The sequence below is a fragment of the Enoplosus armatus genome, chromosome 23 (assembly GCF_043641665.1).
Source record: "Enoplosus armatus isolate fEnoArm2 chromosome 23, fEnoArm2.hap1, whole genome shotgun sequence".
NCBI classification, from domain to species: Eukaryota; Metazoa; Chordata; class Actinopteri; order Centrarchiformes; family Enoplosidae; genus Enoplosus; species Enoplosus armatus.
Genome location: NC_092202.1, coordinates 8,340,567 through 8,362,191, shown reverse-complemented (window position 1 = coordinate 8,362,191; position 21,625 = coordinate 8,340,567). Strand labels below are relative to the sequence as shown.

The window sequence follows — 21,625 nt, the reverse complement described above, 5'->3', positions numbered from 1 at the left end:
AGACATTGGCTCTGCTTGCAGTAAGTGGTTACTGGGCAGCTCAAACTGCATCACGGCCCAAACCAGCAGCGTTAGCACTGCAGATGGCATGCGCTCCGCTCGAAACAGATGAGGTAGCACAAAGGACAAGAGTCGACAAAAGCTAACACAGTCAGCTGTAGCTCAGCAAGGACCAGCTGAAATTGGACCAGTGATGATAGCACCATGGACAGCACCAGTTTGCCCCATCTAAGTCAGCACCACGGAAAGAGCTTACTGAGCAGGCACCAAGGAAAATAGACCACACAGAGAAGGCTGGGCTAGTAACTCACTGAGCTGCAACTACAAAACAATGCCAGAGATTCAGATTCAAGACAGTCCTCTAAATGCTGTTGTTTTTTTCTTTTGCCAGTCTCCGTTTACACCCCATCTGACCAGAGGGCCTGAAAATTTGCGCCTGGCTCATAATGGGTGGTTAGTAGAAGCCACATTGGCAAGTGACACATTTCAGGGGATACTGTGAGAACAGTGCCCAGCAGAAGAACTCCATCCTGTCTGTCTCTGTACAGGAAGTGATTTCTGTAGACACCACTGTACTCTAAGCAGTGCTCTGCTAATGTCCCTCCAAATGGGGGCTTTTCAGGACATGTCAGACAAATTAGAGCATTAGAAGGTGAGAGAAAGAGACAAAACATGCACACGCGCACGCAAACACACACAGCACACAGACATGCTGACACATATACAACTGTGCAGTGAGATAACAACAAAGGAAGCCAATGAGTATGACAGAGGTAGCTTGTAGAACAACAGAGAGTAAGGGGGAAGGGTGATATGGAGGAGGGGGAAGGGAGATGATGTGTGTGTATGTTAGTGTCAGCTGTTGTTTGACTAAATTGAACGTCACTGACTGGCTGATATAAGCAGCGCCGCTATCGGCGCAGCGAGGGCGCTCCTGAGCAACAGTGACCTCAACCAGCTTCAATGCCCCTGAAGGAGGGGGTTGGTGGAGACTAGCCTGGTGACCTATGGTCTTCCCACAGGCAACAACTCTTTGTGAATATGCTATACATATATATATATATATATATATATATATGGGTGTGTGCGTGCGTGTGTGGTCCTGACATACATCTCCACACTGCATCAGTCTAATCGGGGGGAAAGAGGGAGAGGGGAGAACGACAAGTGTGAGTCAAGTCGTCACGCTACGGCTGGCGATACACTCCGGGATAGCTCTCACCGGCCCTGGAGCGTAGCTCTTTATAGCAGCAAGCTCGGTTCGGAGACACACTCACAAAAACACACACACACTCCTCTCATTGGATGATGACAATGCACCTGCATTTCAACTGACAGACAAGTTTCCATACAGTTGAGGCAGAATTGGTTTTGCGTGATGCACATGCTGCTGTATACTTTATTACTTATCAGGGTTCCATACTTTATTGATTTATGGACCTTTCTGTGAAAATATAAAATTGTAGGTTTGTACAATCATGCAGCTTTACATCATTACTATACTTTTATTCGATATTATTCCTACAATAGTTGTGCCAGTACAGTTCTTTTCAAATTACACAACCGCTTCAACTTAACTATTCTATCTTTATTCCTCAAAGGAGCTTGTTCATTTTTTTCCCACACTACTTTTCAAGACAGACCCATCTGCCTCATTTACTTTTACAAGCATCCTCAATCCCCACTGGGATGAGCGCGTTACCTCCCTCTCTCCTGGCAGTGTCACAATTATGATCAAAAGCTGCCTGTACATGCGCGCATATGTGCATTTGTGTGTGTCAGGGACAAGTGTGGACAAAACAAATGGTGAAGCCAACACCAAACCCTCTTGTGTCAGTTAATTATTTTCAGCGCTCCAGATGCTGTTGCTGACTGAATACACAGCTTAAGACTTTGCTGAGGGCACTGCTTTGTGAAGACGACGCGTCGGCCCTTTAAATAATCCTCGAACTAAAGGCGAGGGACAGGGCTCTGGCTACCAACACTGATACAGCAGCCGCAGCCTGATGGCAATTATTTAGACGTCCACTTGCTAATTATAATAGAGGATGACAGGTGCCCAAAACAATTTGAGCGCAAACTGCCTGTGAGCTTCTGCGTGTGGTTGTCTCTGCGTATGGTTAGAGATAAAGATAGCCAAGCCAATGTCTCGTCAAACAAACATCTCTGTTACTTCTCAGCTGGGCTCGGCTGCACTACGCTGCTTTCTGATGAGCATGTTGTTACTGAGATGATGCGCGTTGGTGGTTTCACCAGTTACCTGAAGCTTATTGTAATAGACCTGGGAGGCATGAAGGGGACAGGAAAGGCAATTAAACTACATACTACATGCTGAATTATCTAACAAGGCTTCAATTTCATAAATGCCATGGTTTTTACATTTCTGCTGTGAATTTTATCAACGTTTTTGACAAAATCTTGTGTAATCACCTATCTGGGGTCATTATTAGTTAAGCATGGGGGATTGTGGTTGAACCGTAGGGGGTGAACTAGAAGAATTTAGTTTTGAGCACAGTCCCACTCCACTCAAAAATGTGTTATGCTTATTGTTACTTCACTTGGTGTTTGACCTTCACTGGGCAGAATGATGTATTTGCAGAGGTTTTCACATTCACCTGCTGAAGGGGGAAGGTTTTGTTCTGTTCTCACCTTAAAGTTTGGTCTGAGTTCAAGACGTGTTCGTAAGAGCAGGACTCTGGGTTATTGTACTGCAGCTGACAAAAAGGGGTTATAATCTACTGACTAACTAACATTTGCTTTATTGATTGATGAAGCAAATCATTTTTGCGATTTGTTCTATACAATCTACAAATTGTAAGAAAATACAGGAAAATGCGGTTTACAATTCCCAAATTGTTCAAATTGCTTGGTTTGTGAATGACACTGCAACAGTTCTGCAAATACAGCTTCGGCATCACTGTACAAATGTGGAATGTAGCTCATTACTTTGTTATCAATATCAACAAAAGTGGAAAAAAATAGAAAAGTCTAAAATACATGAATTTGCGTATAAATGTGAGTCTCAAACATTGAGTAAAAAAAGCTCTGAAACTTTCTACAGGCTGCCTCTTTTCTTTTGGTCCTGATAAAATCCCTCCAATCACATGTGCTCTCTACTCATATCCCAAAAGCCTTATTACTGCCACACACCAAGCACCATTTAACATACATAAAAAGACACACAACCACACACACACTCACACAGCTATCCACTCTATGAGCTGAGGGGAGACATTGAGACTTCCCATGGGGCTGAGGGAAGCGGGGGGAGGAGCCAGTAGGTGGTAGAGGGTATATCCAATCATTGAAATCAAGGCAGTTGACTGGTGAATAATGAATATAAACTGAATGCTCTTCGCTGTCGTTGGCGTGCACGGCTGCGGTGAGTGGGAGAGTGAGCTGATGCACAGCTGTTGACGTGATGGGGTGATTGTGGGGTGTGTTTATACACACTTAAGATAGGACTGTATTACTGTCTGTCTGTCATTTTGTCTGTGTGTGAGTGTGTGTGTGTGTACATGTGTGCGCTTCACTGTGTCTGTGAATGAGGCCTATTGACATCCTCTACTGTGACCCTCTGACTCCTGACAACTCCAATCAGTAGGATGAGTGGGAGGCGAAGGGAGGGGGTGTGAGTCCACAGCGAACGGTTATGATGAGTGTGTGTGTGTGTCTATGAGAGGACATGTGTGTGTGTGTCTATGAGAGGACATGTGTGTGTGTGTGTGTGTGTGTGTGTGTGTGAGAGGGAGTGAGAGGCAGAGAGCTCTGCACGCAAATTGTTGCAATCCATGAAACAAAAGTTCCCAAGAGAAGGCAAGAAATGCTGCTTTTCATGTGATGAATTGTTTTGCACCCATGCAGCGTAATGTAAAGGAAGACATGTTGCAGCAATAGTAGTGGTGACAAGTCTAGTTTTAAGTATCATAAAATCTCTGTTTGTATTATCATAAGTAATTATAAAATTACAACACATGAGAAACATTCTCTTAGATGAACAGATTCCTGTAAAAGAATATTTCATTATAAAAGAAAACTAAATGAAATTCCAATCAGTTCAAACACTGTTCAAGGCCTCCACCTGAAATAGACAAAAATATGGAGACTGTATTTTCGACAAAGATTGCTATTTGGTGACAGAGTCGCTGGCTCTGAGTGCAACATCATACAACATGTCACCTCCTATTAAGCTGGCAATTATCTATTAGCACCATCGCCTGCAATGGGGTTTGTGAGAGTCACATGCCAAACAGTGTGACCTGCCATTTTCTATCAACAAGGTCCAGATTTAGATTCCACATTAGTCCCTACATGATGCCAGGCGCCTGTGTGAATGAGAGAGAGGAAAACCGTTGCACTTTGCTTAACACAAACACAATCCCAGATGGTTTTCTTCACCGCTCAGGAGGAGAGCGAACCCGACGCCATTCGCGCACACGTATGTGTGATTCTTAACACACACCCCAAGAGGAAAAAAAAAAACGTACACTGTCATCCTCCTTCAGCCATTTGAGGCACTTGGAGAATTCAGGCTCCCATTCCTGTTAACCTGGCTTCGAGTTGTGTAAGCTGCAGACATGGCTACATAGAAAGTGCAAATATTTCCTTTCTTTTGACTTGTTTGGAGTAGAAGCGGTGGCGTCGATCACAAAAAGACAATTCAGAGAGTGTAACGTAACCACTCACAGATTAGTATATTACATTGCTACATACATGCTGATGTTTAGCATGTATAATGTTGACCATATTCACCGTCCTAGTTTAGCATGCCAACATTTGCTAATTAGCATTGAACACAGAGTACAGCTGAGGCTAATAGGAAGTAGCAAAGTATTGGACACATTTTTGACCTGATGATGGCACTTGATGAAACATTAAGGGATCATTCAAGTTATTATAATTCATACTGAGGGGGGCATTCATACAAGAGGAGCATGTCTGTACCAAATGTTATGGCAAGCCATCCAAAATTTGAAAGGACACAAATGTCAACCTCATAGTGGCTCTGGAAGAAAAGTCGTTAAGGTACATCCACCGGGAACCATGAATGTCTCATGAATGTTGTGCCAATCCATCTGTTAGATGTTGAGATATTTCCCTGACCTGCATTTGGTGCTAAATGAAAAGTCAGGGGATAAACAAAGTCATTAGGATTAATTCTCTGGACACCATGGATACAAGAACCAAATTTGATGGCAATCCATCCAATAGCTCGAGACATTTCACAAAAAATGCAAAACGTCAACCTCACGGTGTCAATAGGCTTCATCTTCTGGGGATCATAAATGTCTGTAGAAAATTTCATGGCAATTCATCCTGTAGTTGTTGAAACATTTCAGTCTTGATCAAAGTGATGGGCTGGCTGACCGACCGACATTGCCATCCCTAGAGCCACAACACTAGCGTGGTTAAAAATTATTACGATCATTTTATTTTTTGGGCTACTTTAAGCTACTTGCAGTAAAAAGACAGACATGGCAATGATAACCTGCAACTATACAATTACACCTACATTTATTCCTGCTGATTTGCATTCAAATAAAAGTCTGTATGGTATGTTAATCAGAGCCATGTGCATGAACTCCACTGAATCAAGTAGATGACTTGCTGAATGGTTTTCACAGAAATTGACACGTTTACAATTTACACAATTTAAAGTGCAATGACGGATTTCATGCTGCTTCATGTTCTCATATTTCTTTCACAGCACAAAGACAAAAAAAAAAACATGCATGCTTACTGAGCACACAAAAGCCGGGCACCCACACTGAGTAATGATTGAGAGGGCACAACAAGACTGAATGTGATTTATGCCTAATCTGGGCGCTCAGTTTCATAAGGCTGTAACTGCACTTTCATTTCAGAGAGTAGTTTGTTACCCACAAGAAGCCCTGTAAAAACCTCTGTTTCGTGCGATGATATAGTAGAGGTACCTGGGAATCGTGGTGCACCCCCGGTCTGCAGGTAGACCCGCTTCGCATTTCTATATGGGTGAAATTGAAGTGTGTTCCACCCCAGAGGTCCTTCATGAGAGGTTTAATATAAGTTTCAGTCGCGTGACATATCAGCCAATGATATGGCTCTTTGTTGTTTACAACCAAACATTAATTTTTCCCTTTTTTTTTTGCCAGCAGTCCCGGGCTTTCAGGCACTCTTTCATAGGCACGTAAAAAGCGTCACATTATAAATTCCCTGGTCTATTATTACCTTTGCTGTAATGACACATCCCACACAGCCAGTGCCAAAGAGCTACACTTGGGAACAGGCCCAAGGCACCACATTACACCTTGCTAACTGCGTTGTGGTGATTGAAATCTGAAAACCGAGTGCAAGACCTCGTTTTTCTTTCTTTCTGTATGCCACACTCCTCTCTTTCTGGTCTCGCTCATTCACTCACTTTGCATGCTCTCTATCTTCTGCTCTATTATGCTTAGGAGTTCAAGGGCCACTCTGGGGTCGCCGTTGGCTTCAAGAGCCCACTAAACATCATGAATTACAGACTTAAGAATGTGATTCTCGAGTACACAATTATCTTGAAGAATAGCACTTTCAAAAAGTTGTAGGTGCATTGGCCTTTAACAATATGGTACCAGCAGACTGTTATAGATATAGCTATGTAGCAAATCCTGGTGGTTATAAAGGAAAGTAAATGTAGCACTAGACTAACAAAAATAGTATAATTATTAAAGTGAATGCTGTTATATTATCTGATATTCCCTTACCTCTGCTGCATCCTGCACTAATTTTTCATTCATATGTATGTAAGATCATGATAATTCAAAATATAATATCAGTGTGCTTCAGTATCCCCATGGTGCAAGTGCAAGCAGCCACTGTAAAATGTTAAGTAATCAAGTCTCGGCTCTGTGCATATCGAATATTTAGCCCCTCAAAACACACTAGTCTGAAAGACAACAGCAAAAACTGCATAGATATGATTGACTTGCCTAATCCAATTACATTAATAAACCGTTGTTCATTTAAGATGTACATTAAGCTCCAATTTGAAGAATATTTTCTGATTAGCAGACAGCAACAAACAGACTAATTGTTGTGTCTGGTGATTTGTGCTGCATAACATGATTCATGCACTGTCAATCAAGCTCGACTCCTGGATGGAGGGACGCGCGGCGGCTGTCAGTCGCTGCAACCCCAACATGCAAATCATACGGAGGCACATCTTCATGTATAGAGTGTGCGTATCAATACATTGAGCTCTCCTACATTTGTTTATCCATAGTTGTATTTAACATCCCTGACATTTACCAAAATTGATTTCCTTCACAGCCTTGCATTTGTTTGAACATACAACGGCGATGACTCTGTAATCCCATTTTAATTAGAAAGATGTAGCGAGCACGCTAAGCTCACGCGCTCTATTCCCCGCAGCGATGCCACACTGGCAAGGAATCAATCACCAAGGCACCGGTTGCCAGGGCAACGAACAGGGGGCTTCTGCACTACTGTCTAAGTGGTAAATGATTGCCGGTGTAACTCATTGGCGGGTGTGAGGAGTTTTTATCTATCTCTCCGTCTCTCTAACTCTCTCTTCTTCCCTCCCTCCCCTCCTCTCGTCGCATATCCAGAGAGTTAATTAAAAGCAGCCAACATGAAATAAATCTAAATCTGAGTAGAAATGAAACATACAGTACAAATTGAATTCCCACGTCAAGGGGTTTGAGGTTGGGCGGATAGGTGGGGGGTAGCAGGAAGGCAATACTAGTGAAAAATGAATATACAGTGTGAGAGAGGTGTGAAATGAAGAAAAACATGCACATGCCTGGTGAATGGAGAAAGGGAGGGAGGCTAGAAGAAGGCAGGTGAATGCCAAGGAAGGTATCAGTTTGCACATTTCAAATTTTAACTTGGACCTTCCTTTCCTGAACTCTTGAGCCAGGCACTGCTTAAAACACCATCGACCGTTTATCACTCTTTGTTTCACCTATGCAGCCCTTGGATTTTCTTTCAACTCCAGAGCTCGAGTGAGACTACAATCATGCCTGGGGAGCAATCAGACAACAGTTTGCACAAATGTGACAAATTAATTTAAAATACAAACAACAAAGTTTAATAAAAATGTGAAACTGTATCGTTTTGATGTGAGCGGAAAATACAAGAAAAGGGCAGGACATTTAAGAGATTTGCACATCAGTTAGTAAGTTAGAGCTATACATACTGTAGCTGTACAGAAATAGTAATATATTTAAACTGCTTCTCCTATGAATAAAGACCTTTACAGACATGGAATACAAAACATTGCTGGCTTTATCTATCTGTTAAAAATATGGCTTTTTTTTTTTTCATCCAGACATAGGTGACTTTTACATTAATGTTTCCTGCGGTTTCATTCAAACATGACAGGACATTTACGGCAATGAGCAATGTTGAGGTAAAAATGTTATGAGGCTGCATCACTGGTGGATTTTAAAACTTATTTTGCTGTTGAAGCCTTAATTAATGACCGCTGTGAGCGCGAGGGGCAATCGCCCCCGCTTCTCACAGTGAATCCACGTTTGCATCAGTTTCTATCATTTAACATTATTAGAAAGTGAATTCTGCTGCCTGTTTTATAGAGTGCAAGCATTGAATGACAAGACGTTAAGTTAGGACTGTTGTTTAATGCCACTGAAAATATAAGGAGAGAGTGCTGATCAGATTATTACTGTGTTGTTGTTTTTTTACCTATTTTGCCCTGGTGGTACTCAGCTTCAAGCCCATTGAATATCACTAGAAGTTCACTTGAAATTCGCAAAACACTCTCAGACACACACTAAAAGGTTTAGTGCAGAATGTTTTATTTTGGGCAGTGCCTGAGCATTCCTGTAATAGTCAATAGCTGGTAGTCTGTACGCATACATGTAGCTAGCCAGGAAGCTGATCAATTGGACACTTTCTCGGAAGTGAATAAATCCTTTCAGCCATAGTGCTCACTACCAGGCTGTGCAGTCTTCCAATTCAACCTTTTTTGTGGACATTTTGTGAGAGCTGAACAAAATAGCAAAGTCACTCAACTAATTGGTGGAATTAGCGTTATTCACAAAATATCACAAGATCACAAAAGATAAAGATAAAGTTCATGACTCAGCTGCAAAACACACACAAAAGGTCAGCACTAAGATGCACAAATATGAATTTTCCTGAATGAAGTATGGCTTCACCACAGCAAAGAGAAAGGTGAGACAAGCTAAACAGACAACAGTCAACTGTATTGAAGCAACAAGCGACCGTTCCTGAGTGAGCCCGGAAGGGGTCCTTTATAGCCTTGTATCAGATGGCCCGCACAGAAACCCCAAACCGTCTGTGAAGATCTTTCATTGTTCCTGAAATACTTGGGGGGACAAGACGGCTGGGAAAGTTGATACAATACAACTCAGCACAACACAGTGGCCAGGCACAGAATTTGTCATTTCAACATTTCAACTTTCGCAGGAGCTCATACGTAACATAGATTTTGCATTCCAAGTGAATAAAAGCGAAAACAGCTAGTGCTGCACAACTGCTTGTTTATATTCAGTTTCACAACAAGGAGAACTTTGTGGAAGAAATCTACAACTGAGTGCATCAACAAACCCACAGTACACCTCTGCCCAGATCTCTGTCTCTTATACACAAATTTTTCTTAGACACAGAAAAATGTTTATACATACTGTACATCTCTGCAGCTAGCTGATGTAGTCATTGTCTCCTTTTTAACATCGACGGATTATCTTACACTGACAATGCTGGTGCACTCAGTGTAGAGGAATATTCAATCCGAGTCAACCTGAAAACACTCAGATTTAAGGGAATAGTTTGACATTTTGAGAAATTTGCTTATTTTCTTTCTTTCCATGAGTGACATGAGAATATTGATATCACTCTCCTGGCTGTGTGTTGTTTATGGAGCTGGAGTCAGAAGAATAGCATGAAGACTGGAAGCAGGGGGAGACAGCTAGCCTGGCTCTGTCCAAATTTAAAATTTACATGAACAGATGTAAAGAGCCAATTTGGGATTTAAGGGGGGTTTATGTTACGTACATAACCTCTCTGGCTACAAGGCAGGTTGCCAAACACAGTGGGTGAGCACAGGTTGTGGTTTTGGTGTCTGTACAGGCACAACTGTACCAAACCTGGCATCCTCACTGTGGTCAATTAGTGAGCTTTAGAGATGTTGGGTAGCTTATTGCTTTAATTTGGGACAGAGCCAGGCTAGCCATTTCCCCCCTGCCTCTGGTCTTTATGCTAAGCTAGGCTAAACTTCTGATGTCATCTCATGAAATGGAAAATGTCTGTTGTCAAACCTTTCAGAAGAAAATCTAAGCATTGTCCCTGCCTAATTATGTCCTGTGAAAATAGCAGCATTTTGCAGCACTTGAGATGTCTTGGGCCAAACTACGATTCTCCAACAAGCTCTTAGTGAAATAGAACACACATCACATTGGGCCGAGAATGAAATGGTGTGCACTCCAGCAAACTCAGGTTGTCCATCTGGCAGCAGGCACTGCCTGTCTATCCACTGGGATCATTCCTTCCTACTCTTCCACCTCCCACCACTGTCTCTCCAATTAAAAGTTACACATCAGCCTCAAGTCTGAGCCAGACTTCCAGATGGTTGGAATGATAGAGCAAGCTTTTCTTCTGTTGCATTGTCAGTGGAGAAATCAGTGGAGAAATCAGTTACCTGTGTGTCTATTTTCCAAAAGTGCTGTGCAGTTGGGTGGTTGGCGGATGCTTTGGGAATTGAGCCGAGTTCTTGTGCTTAGTTAAATCCCCAAACTCTGCTCGGTACTTTCAGACACAGCAGTCTGAAACTGAGCAAGGAACTGCAGATTTCAAATGTTAATACGGAGCTACATTTTGTCCCTTGTTAGGTTAGATGAGATTGTTCATTTTTCACTTTGCTCTCAAACTATGGGGAGACATTACAGGAGCTTCTGCAATAGTTGAGGTTTTCAGTGAAGTTTAAATATACTGTTACTTTGGCATTAGCAAACATCTCTAGGCTTCATCACTTGGCACAGTTTCAATTGTCCAGAATTAAAAAAATCATACACTGTGGGGAAAAACTGTGAATTCTCATTTGAAAAGAGACACACCTTTATTGAAATCTTGGAGAAATTGTCAATTACAGCTCTGCAATTTGACATAATAATTTAATTTGCACTCCTCCCATGCTGTAAATAATCCATTAAACTATGAAGCAAAGGAATGAAGCGAGTAGAAAACATTGGCTTACATTTCAAATATTTCACTGTGATAAGCTGACATGAAAATTATTTTGAAGACACTGAGGGCTTCAAAACACACACATCCATCCAACCATCTTTTAATGGAAGTTTATTTTCTACTTTATTTTCTCCGAGGTGCTGACATACATGAAGTCGTCAGTGACCGAAGATCCCAGGAAAGGCGTGCCAGCCTTTATTTTACCATCACAGCGTCTAGCTAGCGTGAAGCGCATGTTATCCTACATGCTTAAGTGCAGTTGACAGGTAAATCCCACGGCTGAGCATTTCTGCTGCTCACACGCTTCCATATGAAAGACTTTCTGTGTATGAGCGACCATCAAATCTCTTGAGACCACAAGACTGCAGCTCTTGCAAAATATAGAAACCAACTTAAACAACTGAGAACATAATCTTAGCAAACATAGGTTGAGCAAAGACAGCACAAAGAAGAGTACATTGTCTTGGTATGTCACCGTCTCCTCAATGTATCCGTAGCCAAGCTTGTCGAAAAGCATCAGCTCCAAATGTACCCTGCAATTAACACCAATCCAATGTGGGAGACAACTTATGTTTTTATGTATCATTACAAGGCTGGCAACCACCTGTCTCCATGATGTGCTGTGCTTGAATTCTTTAATTCTTCAATATGAAGGAGTTTTTGTTCCAATAAAATCTGACAGGCACATCTAATGATAAGCATATCTGCCAATAGCCCAGTTTTTCAAAGCAACATGGGACTTGAGCAGAATTTCAGTTTCTTGAACTGCCTTTCAGTCGGCTACTGGCAGGATAGATTGTAACAGAACTTGAAAGCCTTGGATGGTCAGGCTGAATATCACTGTGGTAGAAAATGTGTATCATACAGTTTGACACAGATTGCGACCAAGACTTTATTAGACCCATCTCACACAATGTGACAAGCAATGAACTTGAAAGATTATTGTTATTGCACAGTCTGTAGGCGTAGACATCTATCATACAGCACGGTCAAATCTTCGAGGGCCAAGAGGAAATTAGGTCAATTAGTAATTGAATAATGTCGATCTTTTGACCATTGCTACCATTTTAGAATCACAAATCAATACAAACCACCACACTGGCATTCAGCAGGGTCACCTCTCAATTATCTTTGGCAGGAAATGTATTTAATGCAGTCTCCTCTGTCAAGCTCATTACCTGGAAAATGTGGGTTGAAGGTGAACTGTGTGGGTGAGCCTCAAGTATGTGCCCCTAATAAGTGCTAAAGCAGCATGGTGGGCAGTGGGGGAGAATATATGGTGATAATTGAGAGCATAATGGTCACTTGTACACCCCCTGTGTTGAATATAGCCAGGAGTCCACAGTGAGCGGCATATCAGATAACAGGCTTTCACAATATACTCGATGAGGGTTATGTTTGAAAGGAGCAGTTCCACCGAGGATGTGAAAATTCTTGCAGGATTACTATCTTACACTTGGTGGTTTAGATGTGATTTCCACCAGATATAGTACCTCCTGTTTATGCTTGCAGCCCGCAAGGCTGGCTTACCAACCAGGAAGAGTAAACAACTGTCCCAGTGCCCAGACCCCCAGGGGCCCCCAAAAGCCTCAGGTTTACTGTGTGTCAATTGGCTTGTGGGTAATTTGATTCATTGCTTTGCATATTTGTTTAGGAGTATGCACCACTAAAGCAAATTATTAGCTGAAATTTTAAGAGCCCTTAAGGAAGGTGCTGCATCATTACCTAATCTTGAGGGTTGTCAGAATCTGCTATTGTAGCTACTGTAGTTTTAAGACCTTTAACATTGTAAATGACATAGTACCTATACAGCGCACATACATAAGATTGTCTTGAATCGCATTATTAAAATTGAAGTAATTGACACATTGCAAACCTGGGACAATATGGTAGGTTTCTGGGGCTTGAGGCAAAATATAATGAACTTGCCATGAGTCCGCTGTGTGCACTGTATTTGAAGGTCAAGCAGGCAGCATACACGATGTACAGAGAATGGGAGCACTATGGGGTCAATAGGGGCCCAAAGGTCATTTTTGTCCTAGGGCCCACTTGAAGGTTAGTCTAGCCATGGAAATCTTTGCTAATATTACAAATGGTGGGGACAAGGACTGATTCTATAGCACAAAGATTCCAAAACACGCAATTCAACTCCAATTAAGAAAAGTTATAAAATGGTCAAAATTGCATTCAGTGCTTACATTTTCTTACTAATGAGCTGTTTTGAATTATTTCAGAATGTGTGTCTGAAACAAGACTGGACCTGACTGTCATTATTCAAAAATGGCTATGAAAAAAATGAATATACTGAATATATCTGTAATAACATTTGAAGGAAATGGAATTCTGTCTTTAATTTCTGCCCTAGATTGCATCTAAATTTGGCATTTTGATGGTGCTGAATGTTCTATCATTTTCTGTAACAACTCAACCTTCTGGGTTGTAGAAAACTACTCCAAATTAACTAATAATAAACTGTAGTCACAGTATTGTAAATAACAACGGTGTCAATTAAACTTTGTAATAACATTGACACTCACGAGGTATCTAAGCATGTTTGAATAGATAAAGTGCACTGAGCAGACAGCTGGTATGAGAAAAAACACATCTCAATCGAATAATCAAGCTTCAACAGATATGATTTCAACAGCTGGATTATCAGTAGTATTAGTGTGCATGCAAATGTATTTGTTAATAGTAAACTATGCTTTATTTCTTTGTTCTTCAGTGCCATTCTTCTCTGTATAGAGCCGACTTAGTACAAAACAAGGAAGTAAAAGATCAGGCAAGAAGAAAATCAAACAAAAGAAGTATAGTTTTATTTGAGCACAGCAGAAAAGCACACAGCCAAATTGGGTTAATCATTGTTACCAAATTAAATCACTTCATACTGAAAATAACAAACATGCTTTTAAATTACAGATATCCACGGTGCCTGTCTCCCAGAAAAGCACAAAGTCTTTGTTGTGCCAGCGAGCAGGTCAAAGCAAAGTCATTTATCTCTGTTGAGTTGGAAATTAACTTCTGCCTCCAAGCAATTCAACCTAGTAAGAACCCTGCTATGCTACTGACCTCTCAGGCAACATGTGTGTGGCAAAAATAGCATGGTGGAGGGCGTATGACTCCAGCAGATTAGCATCACGTTGTTGATATGACATACATTCCCAGGAAAAAAAAGAGCTAAATCTTCCAGCAATTTAAGTTGTAGCATGAAGATGGGAGAGGAGAGGAACGTGGTTTATTCACAGGAAACGAGTGCAACTCAAAATACTGCATATGTAGAAAATCCAAGGGTATAAATCAGAATAGCATTGATTCTCTCTGATTTTATAAGCACTAAGGATCGCTGTCTGTTTACAGTTCAACAAAGGCAATTACATTTCAGTGTTTCCCGTATATATAATTAATTCAGGCAGCCTGTCTAAATAGATTTCCCCCCAGTGTGGCAAACACTGTGTTGTACACTCCACATAAGCACTATGTATAAGTATATAACAGAAAAAGCCAATGTTTTCTCCAAACAATAATGCCTCTGTCATAATAAATGGAATACCCACATGAAATAGGCTGAAACGTGATGCTCACTGTGAAAACTGTTGTCACTGTTGGGAGCACATCTGTCAAAGAGGTAGTAAGGATGGAGGCTAAAGAGCTACTTAGAAGAACCAGTCAAAACAAGACGATTTTCTCAACAACTGGGAACTATCTAACTAACAGAAAAACCTAGACAGCATTTCTTAGTAAAAATCTGTAAATAAATCCATATAAAGTATGTCTGTGGTTTCCTACTGAGCATTAAAAAAGTGCATGACACTTAATCTCTGCTCAAAAAATCACAAATCAAACAATCATAAAACTACACAGAGGGACTGCCCACTCTCAATTTTCAAAGTGCTTAGAGAAGAGAAACAGAGCATTCTGCTCGTCATAGGCTGTTCATTGTTCACCATTTAAATATACCTCTCAAAGATTTATTTATACTATACAAGTGTAACAATTGACAATGCAATCATGAGGTAAAGGTAAAGATGTAGCCAATAATAGTATAATATTGTAGGAATTTGAAGCTATACCTCTCAGAATGTATTTCGTGCATGATTTAGAGCTGTACTCAGCTTTAGGCTACATGGCACAGTGTTTTTAATATCTCAATTTAAAGCTATTATCTCAAAAATATAACAAAAACTTGTTTTGACAGCAAATACAATTCTAGCCCCATCTTCTTTGCCTCAAATAGTCAAGTACAAAAACTTCAGAACATCTGGCTGAGGCTATCATAACCAACACACATTGAAGAAAACTACAATTAAAATCAGTGTTAATGTCCTGTCCATCTGTTTTAACTGGTTTTAGATTCACAGGGTTTTTTCAGTTCTTACTGCTTTCTTCCCGCTATTATTGCTGTTGCTATGCTGTGCTTGAAAGCTACAACCTAGTTCATGACCATGGCCACTGCAAATGATATCTGCCTCAAAAAAAGCACCAATTTGCCAATTTCAGGCAATTCTACACGAATATGACTGACGTGGTATGATATAAGCTGTTCATTATGTTTTATTCACAGGCCAGGTCTAGTCACTCAATGGTACAGCGAGAATGAACTGAACAAAATAGGTTTGAAGAATATAATTACAGGGTTTTGACATCAAAAAGTTGCATATTGTAGTCACCAAGTTGTGGGTGCATTTGTCTGCTCATCCACACAATGGCTCACAAGCCTGAGGAGATCAATTTTCTGAGCTCTGCTTGCTTTTGTGTGGCCTCAGAGATTCTGTTGGAGAGGATAATTGTTGTCTTCCATACATTCGCGCTAGCTGTAGGGACTCACCTGGTAAAATACATGCAATACTGTGCAGGGAAATCAATACAACAGCTCTAATTGGGCTTTCAGCAGAGAGCCAGGGAATGGCTGCAACTCTCACTCATTTCTACAACCCAAAGAAGATGATGAGGAAAAAACTGAATGTGACACGCAAGACTGTGCACCTCTTAGTCACCAATGAAAAAAGCATATCTGCAAATAGAATAGAGTTAAATTCATCTGCTTCTCACGTCAGCTTCAGATCCAATTCAAGTCTGTCCAGGTAACATTCAACGCAGGACAGTTTCACATGGTATGTTACATTTTGTTCACAGTGCATAGCAGTCTTTTCAAATCTTTTAACCACACATTCTATTTTGCTACAGTATATTGAATATCAGATCTTCTGTGGTCAGAGAAAATCTTTACTCACTTACTTTAGGCAAGCAGCACAGTAATACAGTAGCTTATCTACCTGTGCTGAAACCGCTTCAAAGATACTGATTCATAGCGTACATGTCAGTCAAACAATCATTAGATTTCCCTGTAGCCCTTTATAACATCTTAAAAACTCTTATCAGCTTACAACACCTTGGACTTTTTTGCCTTCTAGTGATACTACTGTACGTAAGACAAGTATCCACAGGCTGATGTGACTTCAATGTCTTACAAAACAAGGACAAAAAAGTGAATCCCCTATAAGCAGGTAAAATGAAATAGATTTAATAAATACTGTAGATGGGGATAACTGAAGGCATGATAATGCAAATGGCTACAGCAAAGGTAACATGTTAAGTTGTTGAGTAGGCTTTCAAAAGTCTAAATTGGCAAGTGCATTTACTCACACACTTGACATGTAGGTAACCCCAGAAAAAGGCATCAACATGGAGTAATACAGAAATACTACTTATATGTATATATGCTATATATGCTGTCGTTGCTATTATTTCTGATGCTGTGTTCATTTACTGAGTTGTATTAAGGGTAAGAATATTGCTGTTCAAATTCTCACGTGTTAATAATATTTACTTATGCGTGTGACTATTTGAGTAAGTTTGTCTCGTTTTCAATCGTGTAGCGACAATAAAGAAAGGCTTTTCATTTTTGTGCTTACAACGAAATTGCATGCCTGGAACTTTTGGGAATTCCATCCATTTCTTGTGGACATAATGCATAACTAAGTCTTGCTATCAGTGTATTTACAAGTACAAGTGACACAGTGACAAGATGACAAGGTGTTCCTTGGCATAATTTGTTCAATGGGTTCTTTAAATGGTAAAACAGAGACAGGGCAGTATGGACACATTAACCCATAACCCCTAACACACATCTGCTGATGCCTATAAGGACTTTGCTGAAATAAAATGCAGTCTAATGTGGACAAATTGTAGAAACAGAAAAAAGTAGACTAGATTACAAATCTGATCAGACATTATGCAGCCGTATGCTGCCCAAATCCATAATTGGTGTACCATGCCCTTTCCATACCAACTGCAAGAGACCTTATGTGTAATCATTGCAGGCCATAGTATGTAGTGTAGTGGTATTTAACAAATCCAATGTAAGGCTTTGTGAGCAACGTACTGTATTTACATACTAAAAGACATGTATTGCATATGTCCCTTTGCTCTTTACATCAACAATCCAGCCTCACCAGAATAAATTTAAAGGCTTTTGAAGCTGTGAAACAACCAAGAAATCGTCCGACACCCTTAATTTCCTGATTCTAAGAAAAAACACTGGTTTTGTTGCTGGTGGCTGCCTTAGTGCGTGCACTGTATGATGGCGTCTATGGTTAGGATTGTTTCTCTCTCTCTCTCTCTCTCTCTCTCTCTCTCTCTCTCTCTCTCTCTCTGTCTTTCAGACTCTGAATCAGCAGGTCCCTTTGGTAAACAAGGCAGAGTGATTGTTGGATTTGCATATTCCTGAATAAATCATATTGCATTTCTGCGATAAGCAGTGCACTACTGTTTGGTAGGTTTTCCTCCTCCTTTTCTTCCTCCTCTCTTCTTTCTACGCCATTCACACATGCTGCCACGAATTAACCCTGATCATGAGGGACCACGGCAAGTGAGAAAGTGCTGCTCAAAATTCATGTTTTCGGCGGTAGGAAAACCATGCCATTGGCCCCTGGTGGGGACCAGACTGCCAACTACGTGGATGGTTAATCAGGCCTGATAATGATGCATGCCCATGTCCGCCACCAAGGACAAGGATGGCAGCCGCGTTCAATGGTGGGAGATGGGGGTAGAAAGCCTGGGAGGAGAGGAGGTGGAGATTAAAGAGACTGAGGCTACAGAGGATTGAGATAGTTGAAGAGATGGAGGTGGAGAGGAGAAATAGGAGGATAAGTAGTAGTGGAGGAGGAGAGGAGAAGGAGGACTCCCAAAGATGAGTCTATGAAGGAATGCATAAGAAGTCTGACCCACTGAATGAGGTTATTAATGTGGGTGCAAATTACCATTTTGTGTGTGTATGTGTGTACATGTATGCAGCCAGGCAGGCATATGGACATGTGTGCATATTCACATCACTGTGTCTAATGGGGCTGGGGGATGTGGTTCTTAATATGAACACATCTACAGACTGTAGCCCCTTTTTTAATTACAGTCCTGGCATGCTAAAGAAGCGACCAGGAGAAAAAAAAAAAACTTCCATTAAAGCCGCATGTAGGCCTCAGCCTTTTCCCCCATCAGTTCAGCTGATGACTGCTTTTTTTCCTTCTCCCCCTTATCCCCCTCACTTCCTTAAGAGAATTGGGCTGGTGGTATTTTGGCTGTGAAAAGGAAACCATCGGACGGCAGGGGCATGAATATTCCAAATGACTAATGTTGCACATGCTTATTTTTGACATATCTGGCTTCCGCAGGGAAATAAAACACTTCTAATGCAGGGGGACCATCTGTTATCTGTTGCTGGTGTTTCAGAGCAGGCGGGCTCGGTGTGCACACACACACAAATACACACCGGCATACAGACACACACACACATACGCGCGCAGGCAGACAGACACTTTCTCACACAGCGGGAGGCGTACATAGACAGCGAGACACAGCACACACACATGTACTAACAGCAGAATCCATTGGGAGCATGCATAACAGACAGTCTAAACTCCTATACAAATTGAGCACTCCTTTTTTAATTCAGTGTGTTTGTCAAATGTGCTGTAAATCTCGGGCTGTAGGGTGACAGGGAATGCACACGCTTTTTATGCTAGCCATAAATACCTGGGCCTGTCTCCTTGCAGCAGCTGGAGCGGGATAATATGTTTGTGGTGTGAAGGGGGAATAAACTAGCTGCATCACCTTGAAAATAAAACACGAAACACTCACAGCCTTCCACACCAGCCACACATCTACACTATGTGCATCCTCACTTGTTTGGAACGGTGGCCAAAGGAATAGATGGTAAACAAAGGGCTCTTATGCATGGATAATCTTTTTGTTATTCTCAGACAATAGCCAAGCTTCTAGGTATGCAACAAAATACGTCTATTCAGGCAACAGAATATTTTGGATAGCTATATTTGCTGTAGATTTCCTTTCAATTCCTGTGCCTGCACATGTCAACACTACACACTATGTTTTAAAAAAGATTCCGGGGGATATTTTTGTAATGACAGCCAAAATTAAGTTAATACATCAGCCATTTCGTACCTCCCAAACGACACGATTTTTGTGCAACTGGATTATACTCTCCCCCCTTAGGTGAGCAATTTCTGCCGTGGACAGGCGCATGTGTGTTCCATCCACAGCCTTTACTTTGAGGGAGGCACTATAAATTCTCTAAACACAGCGCAATTGCACGTTGTAGTTGATTCTCTGTGGATACCTTGATAAAAACACATGCAACTAGCATCAGGCAAAATAACCCCGCAAACCTCTCAGCTCTTGTGTTAAGGGCAGTAGTAAACTTAGGGCTGTATCAAAATGCATTTAAAAAGTATGCATTGATATTTGCACACACTTATGGCTATAGAAGGAGGGATTATAAGTGGGGGCCACAAGAGCAGTGGGGGTTGAGAGGACGGTGAGAAGGTTTAATAACTTACCTCTGTCAGCTGCCATTAAGTGAGGATCTTCACCCACAAGACTACCTGGTGCACCGTGTATGTCTTTGATCTACAAGCACATAATGGAAGCAGAGAGGAAGAGAAAACAAGGTCAGAGATCTATACACTTATAAGACCTTGGGTATCACCTGCATTAATGTATGAAGAGACAACAAAAGTGTGTGTGTGTGTGTGTGTGTGTGTGTGTGTGTGTGTGTGTGACAGAGAAAGTGATTTTAAAAGATCATTTCAACTCAAGTCCATGACTCTAATATGCACCTCCCAGCAGACATTGAAGACACTGTGCGCTTGATGTTGCAAAATACAAGGCTCCTTTCTGTGCTCTAGGAGGCTCCCAGGAGCCTCTGAGAGACAGTTTAATGATGAAAGACAACATGCCTGGATGCTAGCGTTCTGTTTTAGGTCTAAGGGGAAAAACAGGCAGAGCCAAAACAATTTTAGGTCTTTAATTTTCCAGATTAATTTTAAGATGCCACATTCATTTACAAAGATCCAAGGCACGTTGTGGATCCTCACCTTGTGGAAGGTTTTAGCGAGATAATCGCTAAATCCGTCCTGCAGTAAATATTGTTGATTGCTAAGCTCTGGTAAAATATTGATATACTGAATTTCAAAATATTGACATTTATCTCTTGCAGGGAATCTACCTGAGGTTAGAAAAATGTGTGTTATTACAGTGCTACATTCTGTTGTTGATTGTAGGCAGTCTCTATCATGACATTATTGTGCAAAACGTCAATTCTTTCCAGAGTGTTCATGATGCTGAGGAGGACTAAATATGACAAAATTCCCTACATACGGGGCAAAGGAAATATGGGTCTGATTTGATGACTTGTCGCATGCTGCATGCTGACATTTTTTCCGTCACTGGAAACCAGACTGTAAACTCAACTGTGGAAGCGACAGACGCCGCCAAATGCAATGTGACTCACCACCTCTGAGGAGAACAAAAACCTGCTTAAGATCACTGTGACATCGCATGCAGTATTTGTGGTTGAGAATATTTTGACAGATTGGACTGGATACAAATGTACACACACAAAAAATCTGTTGGAACTCTGTTGGAAAAATCTTTTAAAATAACAATACACGTTATTCCCAAGTTTTGTCAGCTCACGTTAGACATCTGGATGGGAATTCTATTCATCCTAAAATTGGTCTATTGATCCCAGCTCTGTGTTGTTGATAGTTTTTCCCTGAAAACATCCAGGTTACAGTAATTTGATCTGTCTTAAAAGGAAAGCACTGAGATTGCTGATGTAAATCTATAATTCAGAACATTACCTTATTCCATTAAATACAAAAGCAAAATAGAAAATGAGAACTTACATTTCAATAGTTTAAGATTCCCCACTATCCATTCACTCACCGCTCCATCATCCCTTTCCCCTAATGCTAGCAAACAAAGCACAGTCTCAAGAGTATTCCAAAAATATACACTTATCCAACATGAATGGCAAGTTGAGAAGGGCCAATATAAGAAAATTAAGTGGACACAAATCTCAGTACAAAAAAGGTTAGATGTCATCAGGTTAAAGGCCTCTGAA

At 41.0% G+C, this 21,625-nt stretch overlaps 1 protein-coding gene across 1 annotated transcript in view; it reads right to left on the bottom strand.

Moving 5' to 3' along the window:
- The window catches only part of LOC139305617 (glucosidase 2 subunit beta-like), a 107,658-nt gene that overhangs the window by 42,209 nt on the left and 43,824 nt on the right, over nt 1–21,625 (bottom strand). The window contains exon 10 of the mRNA XM_070929514.1: nt 20,058–20,127. Coding sequence (XP_070785615.1) covers nt 20,058–20,127 — 70 coding nt within the window. The remainder of the gene's footprint in view (nt 1–20,057; nt 20,128–21,625) is intronic.